Raw genomic sequence first — 23,310 nt, 5'->3', positions numbered from 1 at the left:
CAGAGGGTTGTAGGCAGGGATGTGAGGACTTTAACCCACAGTGAGGCAATGCCAGCAATGATGCCACCCCAGCTGACTGCCAACACTTCCAGGCCCTTTCTGTATCCTTTCACTTTCATCACCCTGGGTGTCGTTATCTCTTTTCTATAATGCCGATTAGCTCTTACACAATTACTAGGCCCTGTTCCAAGGTATTGATATGTACTCATCTCATTTAATGGAGAAGGCAATGGCAACCCACTCCAGTACTCTTGCCTGGAAAATCCCATGGATGGAGGAGCCTGGTAGGCTGCAGTCCATGGGGGTCGCTAAGAGTTGGGCACGCACAACTGAGCGACTTCACTTTCACTTTCCACTTTCATGCATTGGAGAAGGAAATGGCAACCTACTCCCGTGTTCTTGCCTGGAGAATCCCAGGGACGGGGGAGCCTGGTGGGCTGCCGTCTGTGGGGTCGCACAGAGTCGGACATGACTGAAGCGACTTAGCAGCAGCAGCAGCAGCATCTCATTTAATGTTCCAAAAATGACACTGCAAGAATAGTTCTATTATACCTCCAATTTGCAGATGGGAAAACCATGGCACAGTAAGACGAAGGAGCTTCTCCAAGATACGCAGCTCATAATCGGCAGAGGCAGAATTTGAGCCTGTACTCAAACCAGCTTCAAAGCTTGATCTCTAAGCCATAACTACCCCCCACCCCATATCTGATTTAGTGCCTCCTCTCTTTCCTCTTCTGTCCTCATTTCATTCTATTTCTCTTTCTTCCCTCTCTATTCGCCTCCCCTTTTGTCTCCACCTCTTTGGTCCTGTTTTTGTCTCTGTCAGTAACTTCGTTTGTTTCTTAGTCCTTTTTCTCACTGAGAAAAGGAGTATTTCCTGCCATATCAATAGACAAGGATGTCGCAGCCATCAGTGATTCCAGCCCTCCAAAGGTGAATTTCTGAGCCCAGGAAGGAGAACAACATCCAGCAGCCGTCAAGCTGTAACCATTCCCTATGGTGAATGCTGAGGGACTCAGGATACTGGCCCCAGATAGCGGAGATGCATATGAAAGGAATGATTTCAGTGAGTCCAGACTCTCCCATCTTTGCATATAAGGAAAAGCGCTAAATTCCTTAACTTGTGGTATCTGATTTTCTTTAATTCACAAAAATACTTCTGACGTTCCGACTACCTACCCCTTGATGCAAATTTCAATGTAACCTGACTCCCTCCCCCTCCCATCTCCTCTGAGTAGTTCTCCCAGGACCACTTGAGATGCTGCCTCCTGGACTTAAGTCCTGAAAATTTCCACCAAATAAAATGTAACTCAACTTTTAGGCTGTGACTATTTTTTTAGTCAACATTGCAAACATTCAAGCATCTCTGTCTCTGTGTGTCTCAGTCAGTCTCTGTTTTGGTTTAAAAACAAAATCTACTGGACTTCCCTGGTGGCTCAGTGGTAAAGAATTGCCTGCCAATGCAGGGGACATGGGTTCCATCCCTGGTCTGGAAATATTCCGTGTGCTGAGGGACAACAGAGCCCACGCACCGCAACTACTGAGCCAGAGCTCTAGGGCCCTTGCTCCGCAACAAAAGAAACTATTGCAATGAGAAGCCTGCACATCATAACTAGAGAGTAGCCCTCACTTGCTGCAACTGAAGAAGGCCTGCAACAAAAACCCAACAGAGCCAAAATAAAAATAAATAAAAGGGACTTCCCTGGTGGTCCAGTGGCTAATACTCTGGGCTCCCAATGCAGGGGGCCTGGGTTCAATCCCTGGTCAGGGAACTAGGTCTCACATGCCACAACTAAGACCCTGGTGCAGCCAAATAAATAAATAAAAATATTAAATAAATAAATAATAAAACCTACTACTTTTTCTGATAAAATTAGTAATGCAGGGCCATTGGATAACGCCTGAAAAATAGAGACATGCGTAAGGGAGAAAAAGAAAATTTGTCAATTCACCACCCACCTCACCCTGTCTCGCCTCACCCCAGCTCTGGAACAGTTTTTCCAATGTGTAGAAATGTACATATATTGATTTGTGTGTATGTTTTCTGATTATCGAAGTAACACATTTGTTATCAAGATTCAGCCAATTAAAAAAACATACAACTTGGAGAGTTAAAAAAGTCTTTAATCCCACTTCCTGGAGGTAATCTTTTTAGCAGTTAGTTGCTAATCCTCCTTTTTTTTCTTTTTCCCTCTATGAACAATTTCTGCCAAGTTGGAGCTTGTCTGTATACAGTTTGGAAGCCTGCTTTTTGTGTCTTACCATTATCTCTCCTTTACATTCCCCCACATCTTTAATTATACTGTATCAGTGAGGTCCCCTGCAGGAAAGATGCCCTAATCAACTTAGGATAATTTGAAGTGGTTTAATACCAGGAGTGTTTACTAAGGGATTGGATGGTAAAGGGAGCAGAGGAGGAGTAGTTCAAGGTCTTGGGCCCAGCCGGTGTGGGTCTGTCATCCCTAAGCCTGAAGACAGCGGATAGGGCAGGGAGGGGTTCCCTGACCTGGGATGAAGAGAGTCATACACACAGGTGGAGGGAAAGAGAAGTAAATACACTGCCTGTATTCTACTTTCCCTCTCTCGGGCCCTATTACTAGGCTCCCCATTGGCTGCACTCAACAGAAGCCAAAGGCCAGCTTCTGGGGCCCAGAGGAGGCTAGAGAAGTGGGAAGAATGAACTTGGAGGGGCAGATGGAAGACAATTTGCATGTACCACTAGTAAGGCTTCCAATCTAATGGGATTATTGAATAACCAATCCCAAACTCCTATTGGTGGGCATTGATATTCTTTCCAGTCTTTTGTTAAAATCATGCTTTTTAAGACTAGGGGAGAGAAAGGGAGTAACTTTTTCATTCTTTTAATGGTGTCTGTCATCTGAAATTTTAAATTTTTCTAATTCATCAATTTTTTTTTTTCTTCCATGTCTTGTGCTTTCAGCATATACAAAAAATCATCACCACGGTTCCCTAGATTTTCTCCTATACTACATTATAGGGGTTTTATAGTTCTGCACTTTACATTTAGGTCTATGATACATTTTAAGTTAATTTTTGTGAAAATGTGCAAAGTCTGCATCTAGGTTTATTTATTTATATTTATTTTTGGCCACACTCTAAGGCATGCAGGATTTAGTTCCCAGACCAGGGATTGAAACTTCGCCCCCTGCAGTGGAAGCTCGGAGTCTAAACCACTGGGCCACCAGGGAATTCCCTATCCAGTTGTTTCAATACCATTTTTGGGAACACAATCCTTTCTTTACTGGATTGCCTTTGGTCCTTTCTCAAAAATCAATTGACTGCATTTGTGTGGGTCTATTCCTGGGCACTCTCTTCTGTTACATTGATTTATTTATCTTTTCACTAATAGCTGAGTCTTGATTATTGTAGTTTTATAGTAAGTCTTAACGTGAGCGTGTCAGTCCTTCAACATTGTTCTTCACCTTTAATACTGTGAAAGCTACTCTGGTTCTTTTGGATTTCTGTTTAACTTTCACTTTGTCAATATCCACAAATTAACTTGCTGGAACTTTGGATTGCATTGACTCTATACATTAAGTTAGGAAGAACTGACATCTTGACAATATTGAGTCTTCTTATCTATATTCATAGAAGAGTTCTATTTTTAGATGTTCTTTTACTTCTATCATCAGAGTTTTATAGTGTTTCTCACACAGATTTTGTTTATATTTTGTTAGATTTGTATTAATACTTAAGTATTTCATTTTGGGGGATGCTGAATGTAAATGGTATTTTTAATTTCAAATTAAAATTGTTCATTGAAAGCAATAGGCTTTTGTGTATTAACCTTATATCCTGCCACCTTGCTGTAATCACTTATTGATTCAGAAATGTGTTTTTTTTTCTAGAAACATGTTTTTAAAGACATAAAATTAAATACACAGGACTATTAAGAAAACTGATTGTATTGAAACACAGTTACCAAAATATTAGAGTAACTTTGCAATAAGTGATACATATGCCTCTTTATAATCATAAGGGATTTGATTTAGGTCATACCTGAATGGTCTAGTGGTTTTCCCTACTTTCTTCAATTTAAGTCTGAATTTGGCAATAAGGAGTTCATGGTCTGAGCCACAGTCAGCTCCTGGTCTTGTTTTTGTTGACTGTATAGAGCTTCTCCATCTTTGGCTGCAAAGAATATAATCAATCTGATTTCGGTGTTGACTATCTGGTGATGTCCATGTGTAGAGTCTTCTCTTGTGTTGTTGGAAGAGGGTGTTTGTTATGACCAGTGCATTTTCTTGGCAAAACTCTATTAGTCTTTGCCCTGCTTCATTCCGTATTCCAAGGCCAAATTTGCCTGTCACTCCAGGTGTTTCTTGACTTCCTACTTTTGCATTCCGGTACCCTATAATGAAAAGGACATCTTTTTTGGGTGTTAGTTCTAAAAGGTCTTGTAGGTCTTCATAGAACTGTTCAACTTCAGCTTCTTCAGCATTACTGGTTGGGGCATAGACTTGGATTACTGTGATATTGAATGGTTTGGCCTTGGAAACGAACAGAGATCATTCTGTTGTTTCTGAGACTGCATCCATGTACTGCATTTCGAACTCTTTTGTTGACCATGATGGCTACTCCATTTCTTCTGAGGGATTCCTGCCCACAGTAGTAGATATAATGGTCATCTGAGTTAAATTCACCCATTCCAGTCCATTTTAGTTTGCTGATTCCTAGAATGTTGACGTTCACTTTTGCCATCTCTTGTTTGACCACTTCCAATTTGCCTTGATTCATGGACCTGACATTCCAGGTTCCTATGCAATATTGCTCTTTATAGCATTGGACCTTGCTTCTATCACCAGTCACATCCACAACTGGGTATTGTTTTGCTTTGGCTCCATCCCTTCATTCTTTCTGGAGTTATTTCTCCACTGATCTCCAGTAGCATATTGGGCACCTACTGACCTGGGGAGTTCCTCTTTCAGTATCCTATCATTTTGCCTTTTCATACTGTTCATGGGGTTATCAAGGCAAGAATACTGAAGTGGTTTGCCATTCTCTTCTCCAGTGGACCACATTCTGTCAGACCTCTCCACCATGAGCCGCCCGTATTGGGTGGCCCCACGGGCATGGCTTAGTTTCATTGAGTTAGACAAGGCTGTGGTCCTAGTGTGATTAGATTAGATTTCTGTGAGTATGGTTTCAGTGTGTCTGCCCTCTAATGCCCTTTTGCAACACCTACTGTCTTATTTGGGTTTCTCTTACCTTGGGCGTGGGGTATCTCTTCACGGCTGCTCCAGCAGAGCGCAGCTGCTGCTCCTTATCTTGGACAAGGGGTATCTCCTCACCGCCGCCCCTTCTGACCTTGAACGTGGAATAGCTCCTCTAGGCCCTCCTGCGCCCGCGCAGCCACCGCTCCTTGGAGGTGGGGTAGCTCCTCTCGGCTGCCGCCCCTGACCTCGGAGGCGGGATAGTTCCTCTTGGCCGTTCCTGCGCCTTCGCAGCCTGGCACTCTCGACCTCTGCCCCTGACCTCGGACGTGGGGTAATTCCTCTTGGCCGCCTCCTCTCGGGCATGGGATCCTCCTGGCTTCTGCCTCTGACCTCGGACGTGGGGTAGCCACCCGTGCTAAATGCACTGGTCACAGCCACCTGTGCTAAATGCTATGGACTGAGGTTCGTGACATTGTACAGGAGACAGGGATCAAGACCATCCCCATGGAAAAGAAATGCAAAAAAGCAAAATGGCTGTCTGAGGAGGCCTTACAAATAGCTGTGAAAAGAAGAGAAGCAAAAAGCAAAGGAGAATAGGAAAGATATAAGCACCTGAATGCAGAATTCCAAAGAATAGAAAGAAGAGATAAGAAAGCCTTCCTCAGCAATCAATGCAAAGAAATAGAGGAAAACAACAGAATGGGAAAGACTAGAGATCTCTTCAAGAAAATTAGAGATACCAAGGGAACATTTCATGCAAAGATGGTCTCGATAAAGGACATAAATGGTACTGACCTAACAGAAGCACAAGATATTAAGAAGAGGTGGCAAGAATACACAGAAGAACTGTACAAAAAAGATCTTCATGACCCAGATAATCACGATGGTATGATCACTGACCTAGAGCCAGACATCCTGGAATGTGAAGTCAAGTGGGCCTTAGAAAGCATCACTACGAACAAAGCTAGTGGAGGTGATGGAATTCCAGTTGAGCTATTTCAAATCCTGAAAGACGATGCTGTGAAAGTACTACACTCAATATGCCAGCAAATTTGGAAAACTCAGCAGTGGCCACAGGACTGGAAAAGGTCACTTTTCATTCCAATCCCAAAGAAAGGCAATGCCAAAGAATGCTCAAACTACCACACAATTGTACTCATCTCACACGCTAGTAAAGTAATGCTCAAAATTCTCCAAGCCAGGCTTCAGCAATACGTGAACTGTGAACTTCCAGTTGTTCAAGCTGGTTTTAGAAAAGGCAGAGGAACCAGAGACCAAATTGCCAACATCCGCTGGATCATGGAAAAAGCAAGAGAGTTCCAGAAAAACATCTACTTCTGCTTTATTGAGTATGCCAAAGCCTTTGACTGTGTGGATCACAATAAACTGTGGGAAATTCTGAAAGAGATGGGAATACCAGACCACCTGACCTGCCTCTTGAGAAATCTGTATGCAGGTCAGGAAGCAACAGTTAGAACTGGACATGGAACAACAGACTAGTTCCAAATAGGAAAAGGAGTACGTCAAGGCTGTATATTGTCACCCTGCTTATTTAACTTATATGCAGAGTACATCATGAGAAACACTGGGCTGGAAGAAGCACAAGCTGGAATCAAGATTGCCGGGAGAAAGATCAATAACCTCAGATATGCAGATGACACCACCCTTATGGCAGAAAGTGAAGAGGAATTAAAAAGCCTCTTGATGAAAGTGAAAGAGGAGAGTGAAAAAGTTGGCTTAAAGCTCAACATTCAGAAAACGAAGATCATGGCATCTGGTCCCATCAGTTCATGGGAAATAGATGGGGAAACAGTGGAAACGGTGTCAGACTTTATTTTTGGGGGCTCCAAATCACTGCAGATGGTGATTGCAGCCATGAAATTAAAAGATGCTTACTCCTTGGAAGGAAAGTTATGACCAACCTAGATAGCATATTCAAAAGCAGAGACATTACTTTGCCAAGAAAGGTCTGTCTAGTCAAGGCTATGGTTTTTCCAGTGGTCATGTATGGATGTGAGAGTTGGACTGTGAAGAAAGCTGAGCACCGAAGAATTGATGCTTTTGAACTGTGGTGCTGGAGAAGACTCTTGAGAGTCCCTTGGACTGCAAGGAGATCCAACCAGTCCATTCTGAAGGAGATCAGCCCTGGGATTTCTTTGGAAGGAATGATGCTAAAGCTGAAACTCCAGTACTTTGGCCACCTCATGGGAAGAGTTGACTCATTGGAAAAGACTCTGATGCTGGGAGGGATTGGGGGCAGGAGGAGAAGGGGACGACAGAGGATGAGATGGCTGGATGGCATCACTGACTCGATGGACGTGAGTCTGAGTGAACTCCGGGAGTTGGTGATGGACAGGGAGGCCTGGCGTGCTGGGATTCATGGGGTCGCAAACAGTCGGACACAACTGAGCAACTGAACTGAACTGATGCCTCTTTATTAATGATCCAAGTACAAGATAGGGCAGTAGGTTTAACAACTACTATACTTTTGAGGTACTAATAGGAGTAAATGATATTGCAAGATATGTGCCATGTCTGTAATATGCTATGAAATATCTGTGTCTTCTTTTATGGCAAAGTCACAACTTCTGCTAATATTATTGTAGCTTGTTGCTTACCTTCATAAGGGAAAGAAATGCTAAATTTCAGTTAGAGGTTAGTGAAGAAGGAGATGTAACTTTCTCCCATGCAAGTTCACCCTCCCCTGAATCCTACTGTAGGGGTGGTTCATGAACCCCAGGTTAAGCTGGACTTTAAATAGAATGAAGTAGATCTATATGTATTGATGTGGAAAAATCTTCAAGACATAGAGTGAAAAAAGGAAATTGTTGAGAACAATACACATGTTGTGACATTCCTTGTGTTTAGAAATACTCATACACGCGAAAGCAATTCACTGGAAAAAAAATAGCCCTTTCAAAAACAATGCTGGGCTTCCTTAGTGGCTTAGTGGTGAAGAATCTGCCTGCCAATGCAGGAGACACCTGGTTCAATCCCTGGTCTGGGAAGATTCCACATGACCCGAGCCAACTAAGCCTGTGCACAATTATTGAGCCTGTGCTCTGGAGCCCAGAAACTGCAACTTTTGAAGCCTCCACTGAAGCACCCTAGAGCCCCTGCTCCGCAGCAAGAGAAGCCACCACTATAAGAAGCCCAGGCACTGAGATGAAGAGTAGATCTCGCTTGCTGCAACTAGAGAAAGTCCGTGAAGTAATGAAGACCAGACCCAGGTAAGAACAAGTAAATTAATTAACTAAAAAACAATGCTGGAGTAATTGGACATCCATAGGCCAAACAATGAACGTTGACCTAAAACTCACATGAAAATAAAAATTAGGATCACTGACTTAAATGTAAAACATAAAGCTATAGAAGCTAGAAAAATTTAGGAAGACCATCTTCAAGGTCTAGAGGTGGACAAAGGGATTAATCCATAAAAGGAAAATTGATCAACTGAACTTGATCAAAAATTTTTGCTCTATGAAAGATCATGTTAAAAAGACAGGACTTCTCTCATGGTACAGTGGATAACAACCCACCTGCCAATCCAGGGGACATGGGTTTGATCCTGGATCCAGGATGATCCCATATGCCTGGGAGCAACTAAGCCTGTGCTCCACAGCTACTGAGCCCATGCTCTAGATCCAGTGAGCCACAACTACTGAGCCCAAGTGCTGCAAGTACTAAAGCCCACGTGCCTAGAGCCTGTGCTCCACAACAAGCCACCACAATGAGAAGCCAGAGCACTGCAACCAGAGAGAGCCCTCGTGAAGCAATGAAGACCCAGCAGAACCAGAAATAATTAATTAATTTAAAAAGAAAATAGAAAGATGAGCTAAAGACTGGGAGAAAATACTTGCAAACCACCCGTCTGATGAAGGACTAGTATCTTGACTAGATAAAGAACTCTCCAAACTCAACAGTAGAAAAATTAAATAATCCATTTGGGAAATGGTCAAAAGACATTAAGAGACATTTCACCAAAGAGTGAAAGTTGGGACATAAGTATATGAAAAGATGCTGGACATTATTAGCCACTAGAGAGATGCAAATTAAAACCACAATGAGATACCATTATATGACTATCAGAATGCCTGAAAAAATAGTGACAACATCAAACGTTAGTGAGGATACAGGAAATTGATCACTCATTGCTGGTGTAAATGCAAAATAGTACAGCCCCTCTGGAAAACAGGGTTGGTCGTTTCTTAAAAAACTAAACATGCGGGGCTTCCCTGGTGGTTCAGTGGTAAAGAATCTGTCTCCCAGTTCAGGAGACATGGGTTCAATCCCTGGCCTGGGAAGATCCTACATACTGTGGAGCAACTAAGCCTGTTAGTTGGTAATTGGTAAAGGACTACATATCATTTAATAGAGTGTTATTAAATGATATTTATTCATTTACTAATTATAAAACTATTGTTCATTTGCTGTTGAAAATTTGAATTGCAGACATATTTTTCTCAACCATTGTTAACAATAATTATAGCTGATACATGCTGAGCACTTCCTGAATGAAGAATCCCATGGACAGAGGAACCAGGCAGACTACAGTCCATGGAATCACAGAACAGTCAGACATGATTGAAGCAACTTAACATGCACACACATGAAATAATACTCTAAGGAAGACAGAATTTTTCTAAGACCCAGATGAGGAAAAAAGCTGAAAAACAGAAGGGAGGAATATTTGTGCAAGGAAAGAGAAAGAAAAAGACAGGGAGAGAAGACAGGATGTAATGACAAAAAAGCGTGATGGAAGAGCAAGCATTAGAAACCCTAGTATGAGCTCCTGGAGGGCAGGCACTTGTATTGGTATCTCTGCCAAACTTGCCACTTCCAGTTGAAGGCAATGGTGTGTTTTCAGTTTATCACTAGAGAGCGAAAGAAAGATCAACACACAGAAAATACAGAGTCCAGAAAGCAAACAGTAGCAATTGGCTCAGGAGCGAGGGTCAGGCAGAGTCATCGCTGGCACTGGCCCAAGGTGGGTAAAGTCCACACACGCTGGCCACTGGCCAGCACTGACGTTGGGAAAGCTTACCCTGCACCGGGGAAGCCCGGTTGCTCACTGGTCCCAGTTGAAACACTTAAAAGCCACCTTGGAGGGTGCAGGCACCGCCAACCCAGGTGGGCACCACTCTGGACACCACTCAGAGGCCAGTGGAAGACAGGCCCTGCTGCAGTGCCAGGCACCCAAGCCACAGTGCAGGTGAGGAGTGAGGGAAGAGAGGCTGAGGGTAGGAGGGGTGTCAGGACCCCCCTTGTGTCTTCCCCTGGGTGTGATCAGCATCCACGCTGTGAGTGACAGTCTTTGTGCCAGTCTAACCAGAGACAGGGGCTTGGACTCAGGGCCTTCTCTTTGGGCTCCCTGACATCTGTCGCCTCCAGCGAGAGCAGAGATGGAGCGGAGTGGCGCAGCCGCCTTGGCCATCGGGCTGTGGGTTTTGGTGAGCCCGGCGCTGCCTCCTCTAACGTTATCACTCCTTGGACCCCTGGGCGCTGCTGGCTGTCAAGGCACTGAGGGACCACTATGTGAATGATGCTCAGAGGCCCTGGTCCCCAAACCGCCCCCCTCCCAACCCCCAGACCCTCCGGCCCTGGGCCCTCCAGGCTCAGAGACACCAGTCTTTGGCCCGAGGGGCGCTCATGTTCTAGCGTCCAGCAGGCACATCTCTGATTTCAGGGTCCACAACTGTGACTCTGACGTTTTCCTGGGTGTCCCGTGGTCGGCTCATATACGGCCTTGGTGAGGGTCACGGAGGGGCGCCCACTCCAGGCGGACTTAGCTCCACGTCGAGGCGCCGGCTCCGCACCGGGAAGGCGGGAGCATTACAGCTCTGCACACTCATCAGAGCGCAGCCTGGTTCGGGACACGAAAACCACCACCGTCCCGACCAGTCCTGATTCCACGTCCAGGAATCCTCGACGTCCCAGTGCTCGAGGGGCCCTGACCAGGAGGCCCTGCGTCACCCCAGCTCTTGTCCCGCAGGAAGAAGGGACGCTGAGCTGGGGGCCTCGCAAACGCTCTATTCGCCCGAAGAGGAACCCTCCCCGGCCGTCGGTGAGGCCCGAGGCCGGCGGGGTTGTGTGTGCGGTGGGGGGCGGCTCAGGCGCCGCCCCGTCTAACTCCAGCCCGGTCCCCGCAGTCCTGTGCGATGCTCCGCCGGGTGGCCCGCGACCTCGCCGACGCCCAGGCCGTGCTGAGCAGCCTGCCGAGCCCCGAGCTCTTCCCCGGCGTCGGGCAGACCCTGGAGCTGCTGGCGGCCGCGGGGCGGGACGTGGCGGCCTGCGTGAGTGCCCGGCGGCGTGGCCCCGCGCCGCTCCCGGCTTGCTCTGCGCCCCTGGTCTCAGGGCCACGACCCGCACCGCGAAGCTGTCCCACTGAGCCCGGAAACGGGCACGGACACGAATCGCATCCTCCCGGCTTTGCTCTGCGGCCGGAAGGATGAGGGTCCGAGTCACCGGGGAGGGGACGGGAGGCTCGGGTCTCCACCGCCTTCGCTGACATCCTTCCCCGCTCCAGCTCGAGCTGGCCCGGCCAGGCTCCTGGAGGAGGTCCCCGCGGCGGCCCGGGAGGCGTCCCAAGACTCGCCGAGCTGTGAGTGGAGCCGGCGCGAGCGCGGCTGGACCGCAGGGAGGACCGCGGGAGGTGAAGGGGCGGGGGTCGGGCTTGCAGCCCTGAGGGTCTGGATTGGGGGTGGTCTCACGGGAAGGAGAGTCCTGACTCAGCCCCGCCCTGCCTCCTTCCCGGGCTGCAGGAGTCGCCTCGGTGCCACGAAGCCACCGTCATCTTCCACCTCCTGCGCCTGCTCGCGTGGGACCTGCGGCTGGTGGCGCACGCGGGGCCTTGTCTGTGATGCCGCCGCCGCTCCGTCTGGACCCGGAGCGCTCAGAGCGCCTGGCTGCGGGCGCCGCCCTCCTCTGTGGTCTCACTGAACCAGGGGCTCTCTCAGCCTCGACCCGTATGCGCTGGTGCCTGAGGCGCTCTTTCCCCAAAGACCAGGAAGAGTCCCCGGGAACCAGCGGTATTCCCGTGGGATGCGTTGCCCTAAGACCCTCCCAGGAAAAGACTGGAGTCCGTGTCTGCCTTGGTCGCTGACCACCACCACAGACCATGGACCGGTTTCTACTTCTGTAGTTACAGGAACCCCTGTCCCATGACAAGTTCCAATCCCAGCTTTGAACCTTCAGTGGTCACCTTGAAAGTCCATGAAATCTGTGACTTTTGGAGCTCCCCCCGGGGAGGCCTCATTCCCTGAGGGACTGGGTAGTGGAGGGGCCAAAAGTCCTGAGAAGCAGTTGTTTTTTTTTTCTTTTAATTCCATAACTTGTGTGTTTTGTACTAATGAAGTTTCTGTGTGTATTTGCTATTCTGTCTTCTGTTGTCAATTTATTGCCAATTATTATTATTATTATTTGCATTTCTGTTGGTTATTTCTCCTGTGATCATTGTGAGGGGGGCTGTTGATCACAAAATTCTGAGACAGGGAAATCAGGTGACTTGAGTTTTGGTTCTGTCCTTGCCACTTCATAGCTGTGTGTCTGGACAAATTGCTTCTCTTTGAGTTTCAGTTTTTTCATCTATGCCATGACATTATTACACGTCCATTGCAGTGAGTAATATATATTGAAATAATGTTTCCGAAGCTTCCAGCTGAAGTCACAGAATGGCCTTAGTAACTGGTCTCCATTAAACCACCAAGCACATAATACACAAGAACTGTACTTCTTCCACTTGTCCTGACCTGTGAATGGGCAACCATTGTCGTGTCGTCGTGGTGAAGTCGCTCAGTCGTGTCCAACTCTTTGCGACCCCATGGACTGTAGCCCACCAGGCTCCCCCATCCATGGAATTTTCTAGGCAAGAGTACTGGAGTGGGTTGCCATTTCCTTCTCCAGGGCAACCACTGTAGCCAAGTGCAAAGATTGTTTCCCAGGGTCACATAGGTAGTGATCAGAACCAGGTTTGAACCCAGAATATTTTCCTCCAGTTCCAATGCTCCTAACCACTCCCCTGAACTTCCTTTCTAAGAGAAACAGTATTTAGGAATTTTCAGATAAACAGTCAATTTTCATGATGCATTGTTGTAGGGATATCTTTTCCCCTGATATGCTGCTGCTGCTGCTGCTCCTAAGTCGCTTTAGTCGTGTCCGACTCTGTGCGACCCCATAGATGGCAGCCCACCAGGCTCCCCCCGTCCTCGGGATTCTCCAGGCAAGATCACTGGAGTGGGTTGCCATTTCCTTCTCCAATGCATGAAAGTGAAAAGTGAAAGTGAAGTCATTCAGTCGTGTCTGACTCTTTGCGACTCCATGGACTGCAGCCTACCAGGCTCCTCCATCCATGGGATTTTCCAGGCAAGAGTACTGGAGTGGGGTGCCATTGCCTTCTCCAGGGGATCTTCCTGACCCAGGGATTGAACCCAGGTCTCCTGCATTGCAGGCAGACGCTTTACCCTCTGAGCCACCAGGGAAGCCCTAAAAGCGAACGGTGACCCTGATCTTTTCCCTTGATATAAGGTGCATGCAATTGACAGAATCTGACCAGAACACTTGTAGATGCCCAAGGCACATTCCTGTGGTTGCTTTGGAAACATGCTTATGCATTGGAGCTCATAGATATTCCCAGATGAGGACTGTGGGCCACCCTTTCCAGGACTCCATACTTTCTGTTGGAGAAATCCATTACCTCTAAGTCCAGATCTAGCCACACTGGGGCTGTTGAGTGCAGTAGTTACTTGTCTGCTGTCAGATAAAACTCAGTTCACATCCTGCCCTCACTAGTTATATGCTGTGTGGCCTTAAACAACTTTCTTAACCCCTCTGAGTCCGTGCAATATCTTCTGTGTTTGAAATGTAGGTAAGCATGGATGTCTTTGGTGCTATCACGAGTATTCAAGACCACATTGCAGCAGAGACATAGACAGGCTCACAAAAGGAGGAGGTTCTCTCTCTTTTCCTTGTGCACTGACTGTTCCCTTTTCTTAGAAGGCTCCCTCTCAGATCTCCACAGAGCTGCCTCCCTCACTTCCTTTAGGGCTGCCCTCAAGTGTCATTTCATTACCTTATTTAGTGCAACTTTCTCTTCCATTCTACTCTCAACCCTGGTTCATTTCTTTCATTTTCCATTATCTGATGTTATCTAACATAATACATCCCACATGCCTAACCCCCCCATCCCATACTCTCTGGTACCTTTTTCTTATAAATGGCTCCGTGAAGGATTATTTTATGTCTTTCATTTTCTTCCAATACTGTTTTCTTGGCACCTTAAAAAGAATCTGACCCAAAGTGGGGAGTAAATAATTACTTAGTGAATGAAGGCATTTTTCTCAAGCCCATCTGATTTCTCTGAAGTCTTAGTCACACCCCAATTTCATAGCAGATCCTCCTATTTCTGGGTCCCTCTGTACCTGACAATCAGAGAACAGGTTAATGCAGATTCCACCCCTCCCCTATTCTGTCACTATCCATAGGTGGGGAGGGGCTGGTCTCCTCTCTTAATTCTAGAGTGTTTCTGCCTTTCTGACCCGCTCTCCCCACCCTCAACAGCACCCCTGGATTTTCTCTCATGCTCTGAACAGCCTCCCTCTTGGAAGGTCCATGTTGTTCAAGGTAACACCTTCTACAAGTGCCTTTTCCTTCTATTGCCCGCACTGGGGCATCTGCAAAAAATAAACTTCCTCTGTCCCCTCCCCACCCAGTCCTAAATCAGCCTGGTCTCTATAGGAGACCCGCCCTTGTGGGGTTGAAGCTACTCCAGTCCTGATTTTGTCTTCATTACTCACTTCCTCGGAGGTGAGCACCAATCAATGTCAGTTTCTCTTTCGCTCAGTTGCTCACCTGGCTCACTGGCTCCGCCCTACTCTGGGCTTTCCAGTGTTAGCCTGTAGCTGTGTTTTCACTTTTCCTACATCAGCTGGGATTGCCCGGCTGCACAGGCTAAAAGCTGCACCATGGAGCTCAGGCAGCAGTTACACCTCAGACCAGACAGAGCTGGAAGTTCAGAGACACGAACACAGCAACGAGCCGAGATCCAGAAGAGGAGGCTGAAGTCAGAGACGCCAGACAAGACTGAGATCCCAGGCAACAGCCTCAGAGTGGACACTTGATCCCCCATTCTGACAGAGACCAGAGAGCAGGAATGAAGCTGGGTGAGCCCCCGCACCATTGTCTGGGACCCTCGCCTCCCCAGAGCCTGCACCCTGACTCCCTGACGCCCTCCCTCCCCTCACCTTTCTATCCTTCCTTAACCAGACATGGCCCCGGGCTGCACGCTGGTGCTGGTGCTGATGCTGACGACCTTGGCGCTGAGCAGGACAGGAGCAGTTCCTGTGCCCTCTGCCCCCAGGGCCCTCCCACCTGCCAGGGGCTGCCACATGGCCCAGTTCAAGTCTCTGTCCCCTCAAGAGCTGCAGGCCTTCAAGACAGCCAGGGATGCCTTTGTGAGTCTCCCCACCCCTCCTGCAGTGGGTGAGCCCACAGCCCCCTCCTGTGGGTTCCTAGACTACCTGGGCTGCAGGCAGGTCTGCCTGCCGCCCCCCCCCTCCCCACACACACACACGGGGCTGACCTCCCCCCTCCCCGCAGTGGGCAATCTCCTGTCCTGCACTGGATGAGCCTCTACCATCCTTTGGGAAGATAACCTCCCCTCCTCTGTTGCTGGCCATCCTCCGGTCTCCCTGGGGTCCCCCCTCCATCCCTCCCGCTGTGATCCGACCTTGCCCTTGCTCTCTAGGAAGACTCGTTCTTGCTGAAGGACTGGGACTGCAGCGCCCACCTGTTCCCCAGGACCCGGGACCTGAAGCACCTGCAGGTGAGTTGGGAGAGTCAGGCCCACCTGCCCTCACCTGCTCTGGCTCCGCAGGTGCCCCCTTACCTCCTCCTTCTCACATGTCCTTCTCTCCCTGCCCTCCCCAGTCCTCTCCCACCGCTTCTGCTCAGCCAACCACGTGGACTGTGTCTCTCACCTGACCCTGCTTCCCCTCCCTCTGTCCCTCCCCCTGTCCCCCTCACCTGCCCCCTCTTCTGTCCCCCTCACCTGCCCCCTCACCTGGTCCCTCTCACTTGCAGCTCTCACGTGTCTTCTGTCTCCTCCTCAGGTGTGGGAGCGCCCCGTGGCTCTGGAAGCAGAGCTGGCCCTGACACTGACGGTCCTGGAGGCCATGGCTAACTCATCCCTGGGCCACAGCCTGGAGCAGCCCCTTCTCACGCTGCAGCACATCCACTCCAAGCTCCAGGCCTGTGTGAGTGCTGGGGCCCCGGGCCGGGTCTGGGCTCTGACCGCCTGGATGTCCCCCTCGGTCCCCGGCTCTGCCTCACAGCCTCACCCCTCTCTCCTCTGCCCACAGGTCCCAGCTCAGCCCACAGCAAGCTCCAGGCCCCGGGGCCGCCTCCACCACTGGCTGCACCGCCTCCAGGAGGCCCGGAAGAAGGTGAGTGAGCAGAGATGGCAAACTGATGTCCGGGGCAGCTGGGGTCCCAGACGTGGGAGATACTGAGCCATCCCCCTCTTCCCTCAGGAGTCCCAGGACTGCCTCGAAGCCTCTGTGATGTTCAACCTCCTCCGCCTCCTCACCCGGGACCTGAAATGTGTTGCCAGCGGAGACCAGTGTGTCTGACCCCGGAGACCTGCCTGCAACCTGTCCCACCTTTTTAGATATTGTTTATGCACCAACTACCTCCACTGGATTATTGGTTCTAGATTCCTATTTTTTTACAAAGCCCCTAAATTATATTTATTCTTGTACTTTTTATACAATGTGTGAAAATAAACTATTTGTTCATGACATTGACCTTGCTTATATGTGTCTGAATATGTGACCGCATATGTGGCAGGGGGATGGGAAGGGAGAAATGAAGAGAATAGGAAAGAATGTGGACTTGCCTGGTGGCTCAGTGGAAAAGAATCTGCCTGCTAGTGCAGGGAATGTGGTTCAGTTCCTGGTGGGGGAGAGTTCCACGTGCCACGGAGCAGCGAAGCCTGTGGGACACAGCTACTGAGGTAGCACCCCACAGCTCACGTGCTGTAGGCCCTTGAGGCGTAGCTACTGAAGTACACGCAGGCAGAGCCTGTGCTTAGCAACAGAGAGACCACTGCAATGAGAGTCTCATGCGCTGAAACAAGAGTAGCCCCTGTTTTCTGCAACTAGAGAAATCCTGCATGCAACAGTAAAGGCCCAGCACAGCCAAAAATAAAGAAGTAGGTAATTTTAAAAAAGAGAATATAAAAGAATGTATGAGCAAGGAGTGAAAGAATCACTAAGGATTTTTCCAACCACAACAAGGGAAGATTTTATTGCACCACAAGCTGTCATTACATTAAGAAATAAGATGTCTAGAGGTGGCTGGGTCTGGGTCAGATCAGTGGGATAATGTCTTTATCATGGACCTACAGTCTGTATCTGTGAGTATGTCTAAGCATATGTGTTAAAATTGTGTTTATGGTCCATTCACCCCATCTCCCTGTGGTTCTGAACCTGGGATGGCTTGTCAGATTGGAGATTTGCTGGGAGAAATATCACAGAGGAAGTTATCACCAAAAACTACTTAGTTCCACCGCGAGCATTGTGCTATATAGACAACTGTGTTGGCTACAAATCATTTTTGTTTCTGATCTATGTGTCTTTCATTTCCCTTCTTGCCTGATTGGAATGGATAGGAGTGCAGTACTACTATGCTGAGTAAGAAGGGTGAGAGAGGACATGTTTGCCTTCCTCCTAATCTTAGGGGGAAAGCATTCAGTTTCACCATTAAGTGTAAATGTCAGCTGTGGGGTTTTTTTTTTTTTGTAGATGCTCTTTTCTTTCTTTCTTTTTTTTAAAATGTATATATTGATTTGGCTGTGCCAGGTCTTAATTGCTGCATGTGGGATCTAGTTTCTTGACCAGGGATCAAACCCTGGTCCCCAGTATTGGGAGCATGGAGTCTTAGCCACTGGGCCACCAGGGAAGTCCCAAGATGCTTTTTTTCAAGTTGAGGAAGTTTTTTTTCATTCCTATTTTTTCTACGAGTTTTCAAAAATCATGAATGAATGTTTGTGTTTGGTAAATGTTTTTTCTTCATTGATATGATCATGTGGTTTTTTTTTTCTTTAGCCTGTCTTGGTGAATTGTATTGATTGGTTTTCAAATGTTGAACCAGTCTCGTATGCTTGGAATGAATCCCTTAGGTGGTAGGGTATAATTCTTTTGATGTACTGCTGAATTCTATGTGCCAACATTTTGTTAAGGATTTTTGTGTCTATATGCATTACTTTGCTTTGTGCAAGATAACAAGTTCAAATTATTTTTTAAGCCAGTCGAGTTAAAACTTACTGTTGTGCTGTGCTCTGCTGTCACTTCAGTCATGTCTGACTCTGCGGCCCTATGGACTATAGCCCACCAGGCTCCTCCATCCATAGGATTCTACAGTCAAGAATACTGGAGTAGGTTGCCATGCCCTCCTCCAGGGGATCTTCCCAGCTCTGGGATTGAATGCACATCTCCTGTGTCTCCTGCACTGCAGGAGAATTCTTTATTGTTGAGCCACCAGGTAAGCCCAAAACTTACTGTTACTTGCAGCCAAAAGCATCCTTAATGATACACATGGAAATGAAAGGCAGGTTTCCCACAGAGCTGACGAATTCTGGCTTCATGGGATTGTTATGCCTCCACCATACCCAAGACTGTCATTGATACAAAGCTGCAAAGAGTCCTCATAATCAGTATCCATGGAAGCGGGGCAGGAAGATGAATAACCTGGAGCTACAATCCAGGTAAACAGGCCCTTCTGCCTACCCCAGTCTCTATGACATCACTATTCCTTCAAACCTCTGTTTCTTGAAAGTTTCACTCCAACTCTTTCAAGTCTTCTCTGCTTCCTCTTATCAGTGACTCCGTCATGTCTTTTCTCTCCCTCCAAACAGATTACTTTGCTCTCTTCCTCACAGAAGCTACCAGGTAGAAATTCCACATCATCTATACCACACCCTACCTGTCCCCACCCTCCTCTTGCTTCCCCATCAAGATAAGTGAGCCACCTTTCTTCCTAACTTGGACCAGTGCCTGACCCTGGTCCCTCTTATGTCCTTCCTCCATAAATTATCCTTCTCTTAGCCTCCATTTTCTATAACTTTCTTTCTACAAGTACCTGCCCATCGGTAGTCTCCTCTTTTATTAAATCCCTTTCTTAATCTGTCCTATTGTCTGCAACTATTTCTCCATTTCCCTTTACTGGCTCCACTTCCTTCTAGACTCCAAGTCTCAGTAACCCCTACAGTTGGCTTCTGTTCCCAGATCTGCACTCCCCAACAACAATCTCCTTACAGCTAAATCCTGCATTGCTTCTCCAGTTCTCACCCTAGAAGACTTCTCAGCAGCATCTAACCCATTCCTCAGTAACTCCTTCTTGTAACTCTCTCCTACTTTGACCTTTGGGATACCACCCTCTCCTCTTCCTTCCATGTCTGCCTGCTTCTTCTCAGTCACATTTTCTGGTTCTCTTTCTTCTTCCTATCTCTCGAATACTGGAGTGTCTCAGGGGCCTGTCCTAGATTCTCATTTCTCTTCTCTATACTCTCTCTGGGGTCTTCTCACAAATCCCCATGGATTCACCAACTATATTCTCATTGACTACTTTTGTATCAGTCTGCTTAAGCTGGGTTATGCTTCAGTAACAAATGACCCTCAAACTAGAGGCTTATAACAACAAAGGTTTATTGCTTACTCATGCAACACAACCATCTTGAGTAAGTTGACTCTCAGCTCCTTACTGGGATCCAAGTTGAAGGTGCAGTTCTATCTTGGACTTTGATAGTCTTAGAATAGAGAGACAAGAGTACACGATGGACTAATCGCTGGCTCTTAGAACTTCTGCTCAGAAATGATACAGATCACTTCACTTCCATCCCCATTTCATTGACCCCAACAAGTGACACAGCCATGCCTGAGGTCAATAGGGTAGAGATTAATAATTTCCCACAGAAATGGATTCCTCTCTTTGGAAGGTGAGAAGATATATTTCTTTATTTTTGACTGTGTCTGGTCTTAGTGGTGCAGGGGCTCTTCTGGAGAGCGCAGGCTTACTTGCCACACAGCATGTGGGATCTTAGTTCCCAGACTAGTGATCAAAACCGCATCTGCTGCATTGGTAGGTGGGTTTTTACCCATTGGACCGCGAGGGAATTCCCTGGAAGAAGATATTTTGAATGATAAGGCAATATAAAACATCTTAAGTTCTTATCTCCAACTCTGACTTTAAAGACAGGATAAATTAGCATTATTATTTTGCATAGAAATCAGCTCAAGTTCAGATCCAAATGTACCAGCTGATAAGCCAATAGCAACAAAGACTCTGCCCCTAAAATTTCCCTTGCCATCTTCTGAATAATGGTCCTTAGAAAGGGATTGACTGGTGAAAACTCCCATAAGAAGAGCTAGTCCCACAGGGCTGAGAAGGCAGGATCAGTGTCCACTCTCCATGGTTCTGAACACCATTGACAGCTAGAAGAGGGTGGTTTCTTCCATTGCTGGGAGCTTGGTGAATGCCTGTTAACTTCTTCAGCATTTACAGATTTTTTAAATGGAATATTGTCACATCACATGTGGTTGGAGAACAAATGGAAGAATCCTACTGTGTATGAAATGTAAATATGTTTACAGGGATTTTTTTTTTCCCTTAAATAACAGAAAACTTCAACTCAACTTGCTTAAACAATCAGGACTTTGTAATTTCATACAACAAGAAACCTGATGGTAAGATAGATCAGGAGTTGGCTAATTCAGAAAATCACACTAATGTTATTAATAATTCAAATTCTTCCCATCTTTCAGCCTTGCATTTCAGCTGCATCCTCAGGTTTGATCATCTCAGGTCGTAAGGTGGCTACCACAGTTCCAGACATTAAATCCTTTGGGCAGAAAAAGGAAAGAATATCCACGTGTCCTGCTTATCACTAAGGAAAACCTTTCCCAGAAGCCCCCTAGCAGACTTCCCTTGAAACCCACACCAACAATCCATTAAAAATAGCAAATCCCAGGACTTCCCTGGTGGTTCATTGATTAACAATCTGTTTTGCAATGCAGGGGATGTGGGTTCAATCCCTGTTTGGGGAACTAAGATCTGACATATCTCAGACCCTGTGTGATGCAACTGCTGAGTCTTCGAATCACAGCTAGAGAGCTCATGCACCGCAACAAAAGATCCTGTGGGCCAAAACTAAAACCTGACATAGCCAAATAAGTAAATATTTTTTAAAATTTGCAATCTTCCATGCTGTGCTTAGTCGCTCAGTTGTGTCTGACTCTTTGTGACCCCACAGCCTGTAGCCCACCAGGCTCCTCTGTCCATGGGGATTCTCCAGGCAAGAACACTGGAGTGGGTTGCCATGTCCCCCTCCGGGGGTCTTCCCAACTCAGGGATCAAATCAGGGTCTCCTGTATTGCAGGCAGATTCTTTACTGACTGAGCCACCAGGGAAGCACTAGTGGTCCTGATGTCCCAGTGCTCAACTTTCCACCTCTCCCCCCAGCAAATATCTCCTTCTAACATATCATAAATGTGCTTACTTACTGGAACTTCCCTGGCAGTCCAGTGGTTAAGACTTTGAGCTTCCACTTCAGGGGGCATGGGTTCGATCCCTGGTTGGGGAACTAAAATTCCACTTGCCATAATGTGGTCAATAAATAAATAAATAAATAATAATAAAAATAGGGATTTCCCTGGTGGTCCAGTGGCTGGAACGCCATGCTCCCAATGTAGGGGATTCAAGTTCAATCCCTGGTCAGGGAACTAGATCTCAGATGCTGCAGCTAAAGATCTCCCATGCTGAGATGAAGATTGAAGACTCCATGCACAGCCAAATAAATAAAATAAATATCTTAAAAATTAAAATAAATTCCAACTCAATCCTATACCCACTCCAGCTACCACACTTCTCTGCCTCCTTGTATTAGTCAGGATTCTCCAGAGAAACAGAACTCTGACTGGATACAGATACAGATATAGACTATATATATATAGTTGTTTAGTCACTAAGTCATGGAGAAGGAAATGGCAACCCACTCCAGTGTTCTTGCCTGGAGAATCCCAGGGACGGGGGAGCCTGGTGGGCTGCCATCTATGGGGTCGCACAGAGTCGGACACGACTGAAGCAACTTAGCAGCAGTAGCAGCAGCAGCACTAAGTCATGTCCAACTCTTTTGTGACCCCATGGACAGTAGTCCACCAGGCTCCTCTTTCCATGGGATTTCCCAGGCAAAAATAATGGAGTGGGTTGCCATTTCTATCTCCAGGGGATCTTTCTGACCCAGGAATTAAACCTATGTCCCCTGCATTGAGAGGCGGATTCTTTACAGCTGAACCACCAGAGAAGCCCTATATATATATACATATATATTTATTATAGGGAGTTGGCTTATGCATTATGGAGGCTAAGTCCCAGCGTCTTCCATTGGCCACCTGGAGACCCAGGAGAGCTGACGTGTAGTTCCAGGCTAAGTCCAAAGCCCTGAGAATCAGGAGGGCCTATAGTGTAAGTTTCAGTCCCAAAACCAGGTTGCTCGCGACTCAGGAAGAGCCAGTGTTCATCTAGAGTCTGAAAGCCAGAAAAGAGCACAATCTCAGCTCAATGCAGTCAAGCAAATGGAGTTCTCTCTTACTCCACCTTTCCCTTCTATTCAGGTCTGCCACTAATTAGATGAGGCCCACCCACCGTAGGGAGGGCAATATACTTGACTTACTCTACCAGTTCAAATGTAATCTAATCCAGAAACACACTCACAGACATAACTTGAACAACGTTTGGCCAAATGTCTGGGGACCCCATGGCACAATCAAGTTAACATATAAAGCTGACCATCACATGCCGTTTTCAGCAATGTTTGTCAAAAGAATTGTCTAGGGAATTCCCTGGTGGTCCAGTGGTTAAGAATCCACCTTCCATTCCCAAACCCAATGGTTGATACTCAGACCAATGTTTCCTGATGTTTCAGCAGTAATTGACATGGGTGCTCATTCTCTGATCTATGAAACACATTCTTCTCTGGTTCCCACTTTCCTGGTTTTCCTTCTCTCTCTGGTGGTTCCTTCTCAGTTCCTTTCCTGATTTTCCATCTCCTGGAACATCCAGAGCTCATTACAGTGCTTATCTC

The 23,310-nt window shown here is 47.1% G+C and overlaps 2 protein-coding genes across 2 annotated transcripts; both read left to right on the top strand.

The window, feature by feature from the left end:
• The first annotated feature begins 1,916 nt into the window (after positions 1-1,916).
• LOC129630650 (interferon lambda-4-like) lies at positions 1,917-12,510 on the top strand. Its single transcript, XM_055551156.1, has 6 exons — positions 1,917-1,920; positions 10,569-10,627; positions 11,170-11,241; positions 11,327-11,470; positions 11,704-11,778; positions 11,939-12,510. The coding sequence occupies exons 1-6, from the start codon at positions 1,917-1,919 to the stop codon at positions 12,035-12,037; spliced, it is 453 nt and encodes a 150-aa protein (XP_055407131.1). The 3' UTR covers positions 12,038-12,510.
• A 2,542-nt stretch (positions 12,511-15,052) lies between these two features.
• On the top strand, positions 15,053-16,975 carry LOC129632416 (interferon lambda-3-like). The gene is made up of 6 exons (XM_055554039.1): positions 15,053-15,334; positions 15,438-15,625; positions 15,919-15,996; positions 16,283-16,426; positions 16,532-16,615; positions 16,703-16,975. The coding sequence occupies exons 1-6, from the start codon at positions 15,325-15,327 to the stop codon at positions 16,799-16,801; spliced, it is 603 nt and encodes a 200-aa protein (XP_055410014.1). The 5' UTR covers positions 15,053-15,324; the 3' UTR covers positions 16,802-16,975.
• The last annotated feature ends 6,335 nt before the right edge of the window (positions 16,976-23,310 follow it).

Source organism: Bubalus kerabau, chromosome 17 (assembly GCF_029407905.1).
Source record: "Bubalus kerabau isolate K-KA32 ecotype Philippines breed swamp buffalo chromosome 17, PCC_UOA_SB_1v2, whole genome shotgun sequence".
Classification (NCBI taxonomy): Eukaryota; Metazoa; Chordata; class Mammalia; order Artiodactyla; family Bovidae; genus Bubalus; species Bubalus kerabau.
This window is presented reverse-complemented; position numbering and strand designations above follow the sequence as displayed.

What these genes read in the sequence shown, in the direction of transcription:
- LOC129630650 (XM_055551156.1), top strand. An exon ending in CCATCGGGCTGTGGGTTTTG is followed by an intron (nt 10,628 to 11,169) that starts GTGAGCCCGGCG and finishes CTTGTCCCGCAG; the next exon opens with GAAGAAGGGACGCTGAGCTG. An exon ending in GGAACCCTCCCCGGCCGTCG is followed by an intron (nt 11,242 to 11,326) that starts GTGAGGCCCGAG and finishes CGGTCCCCGCAG; the next exon opens with TCCTGTGCGATGCTCCGCCG.
- LOC129632416 (XM_055554039.1), top strand. An exon ending in AGACAGCCAGGGATGCCTTT is followed by an intron (nt 15,626 to 15,918) that starts GTGAGTCTCCCC and finishes CTTGCTCTCTAG; the next exon opens with GAAGACTCGTTCTTGCTGAA. An exon ending in TCCAGGAGGCCCGGAAGAAG is followed by an intron (nt 16,616 to 16,702) that starts GTGAGTGAGCAG and finishes CTCTTCCCTCAG; the next exon opens with GAGTCCCAGGACTGCCTCGA.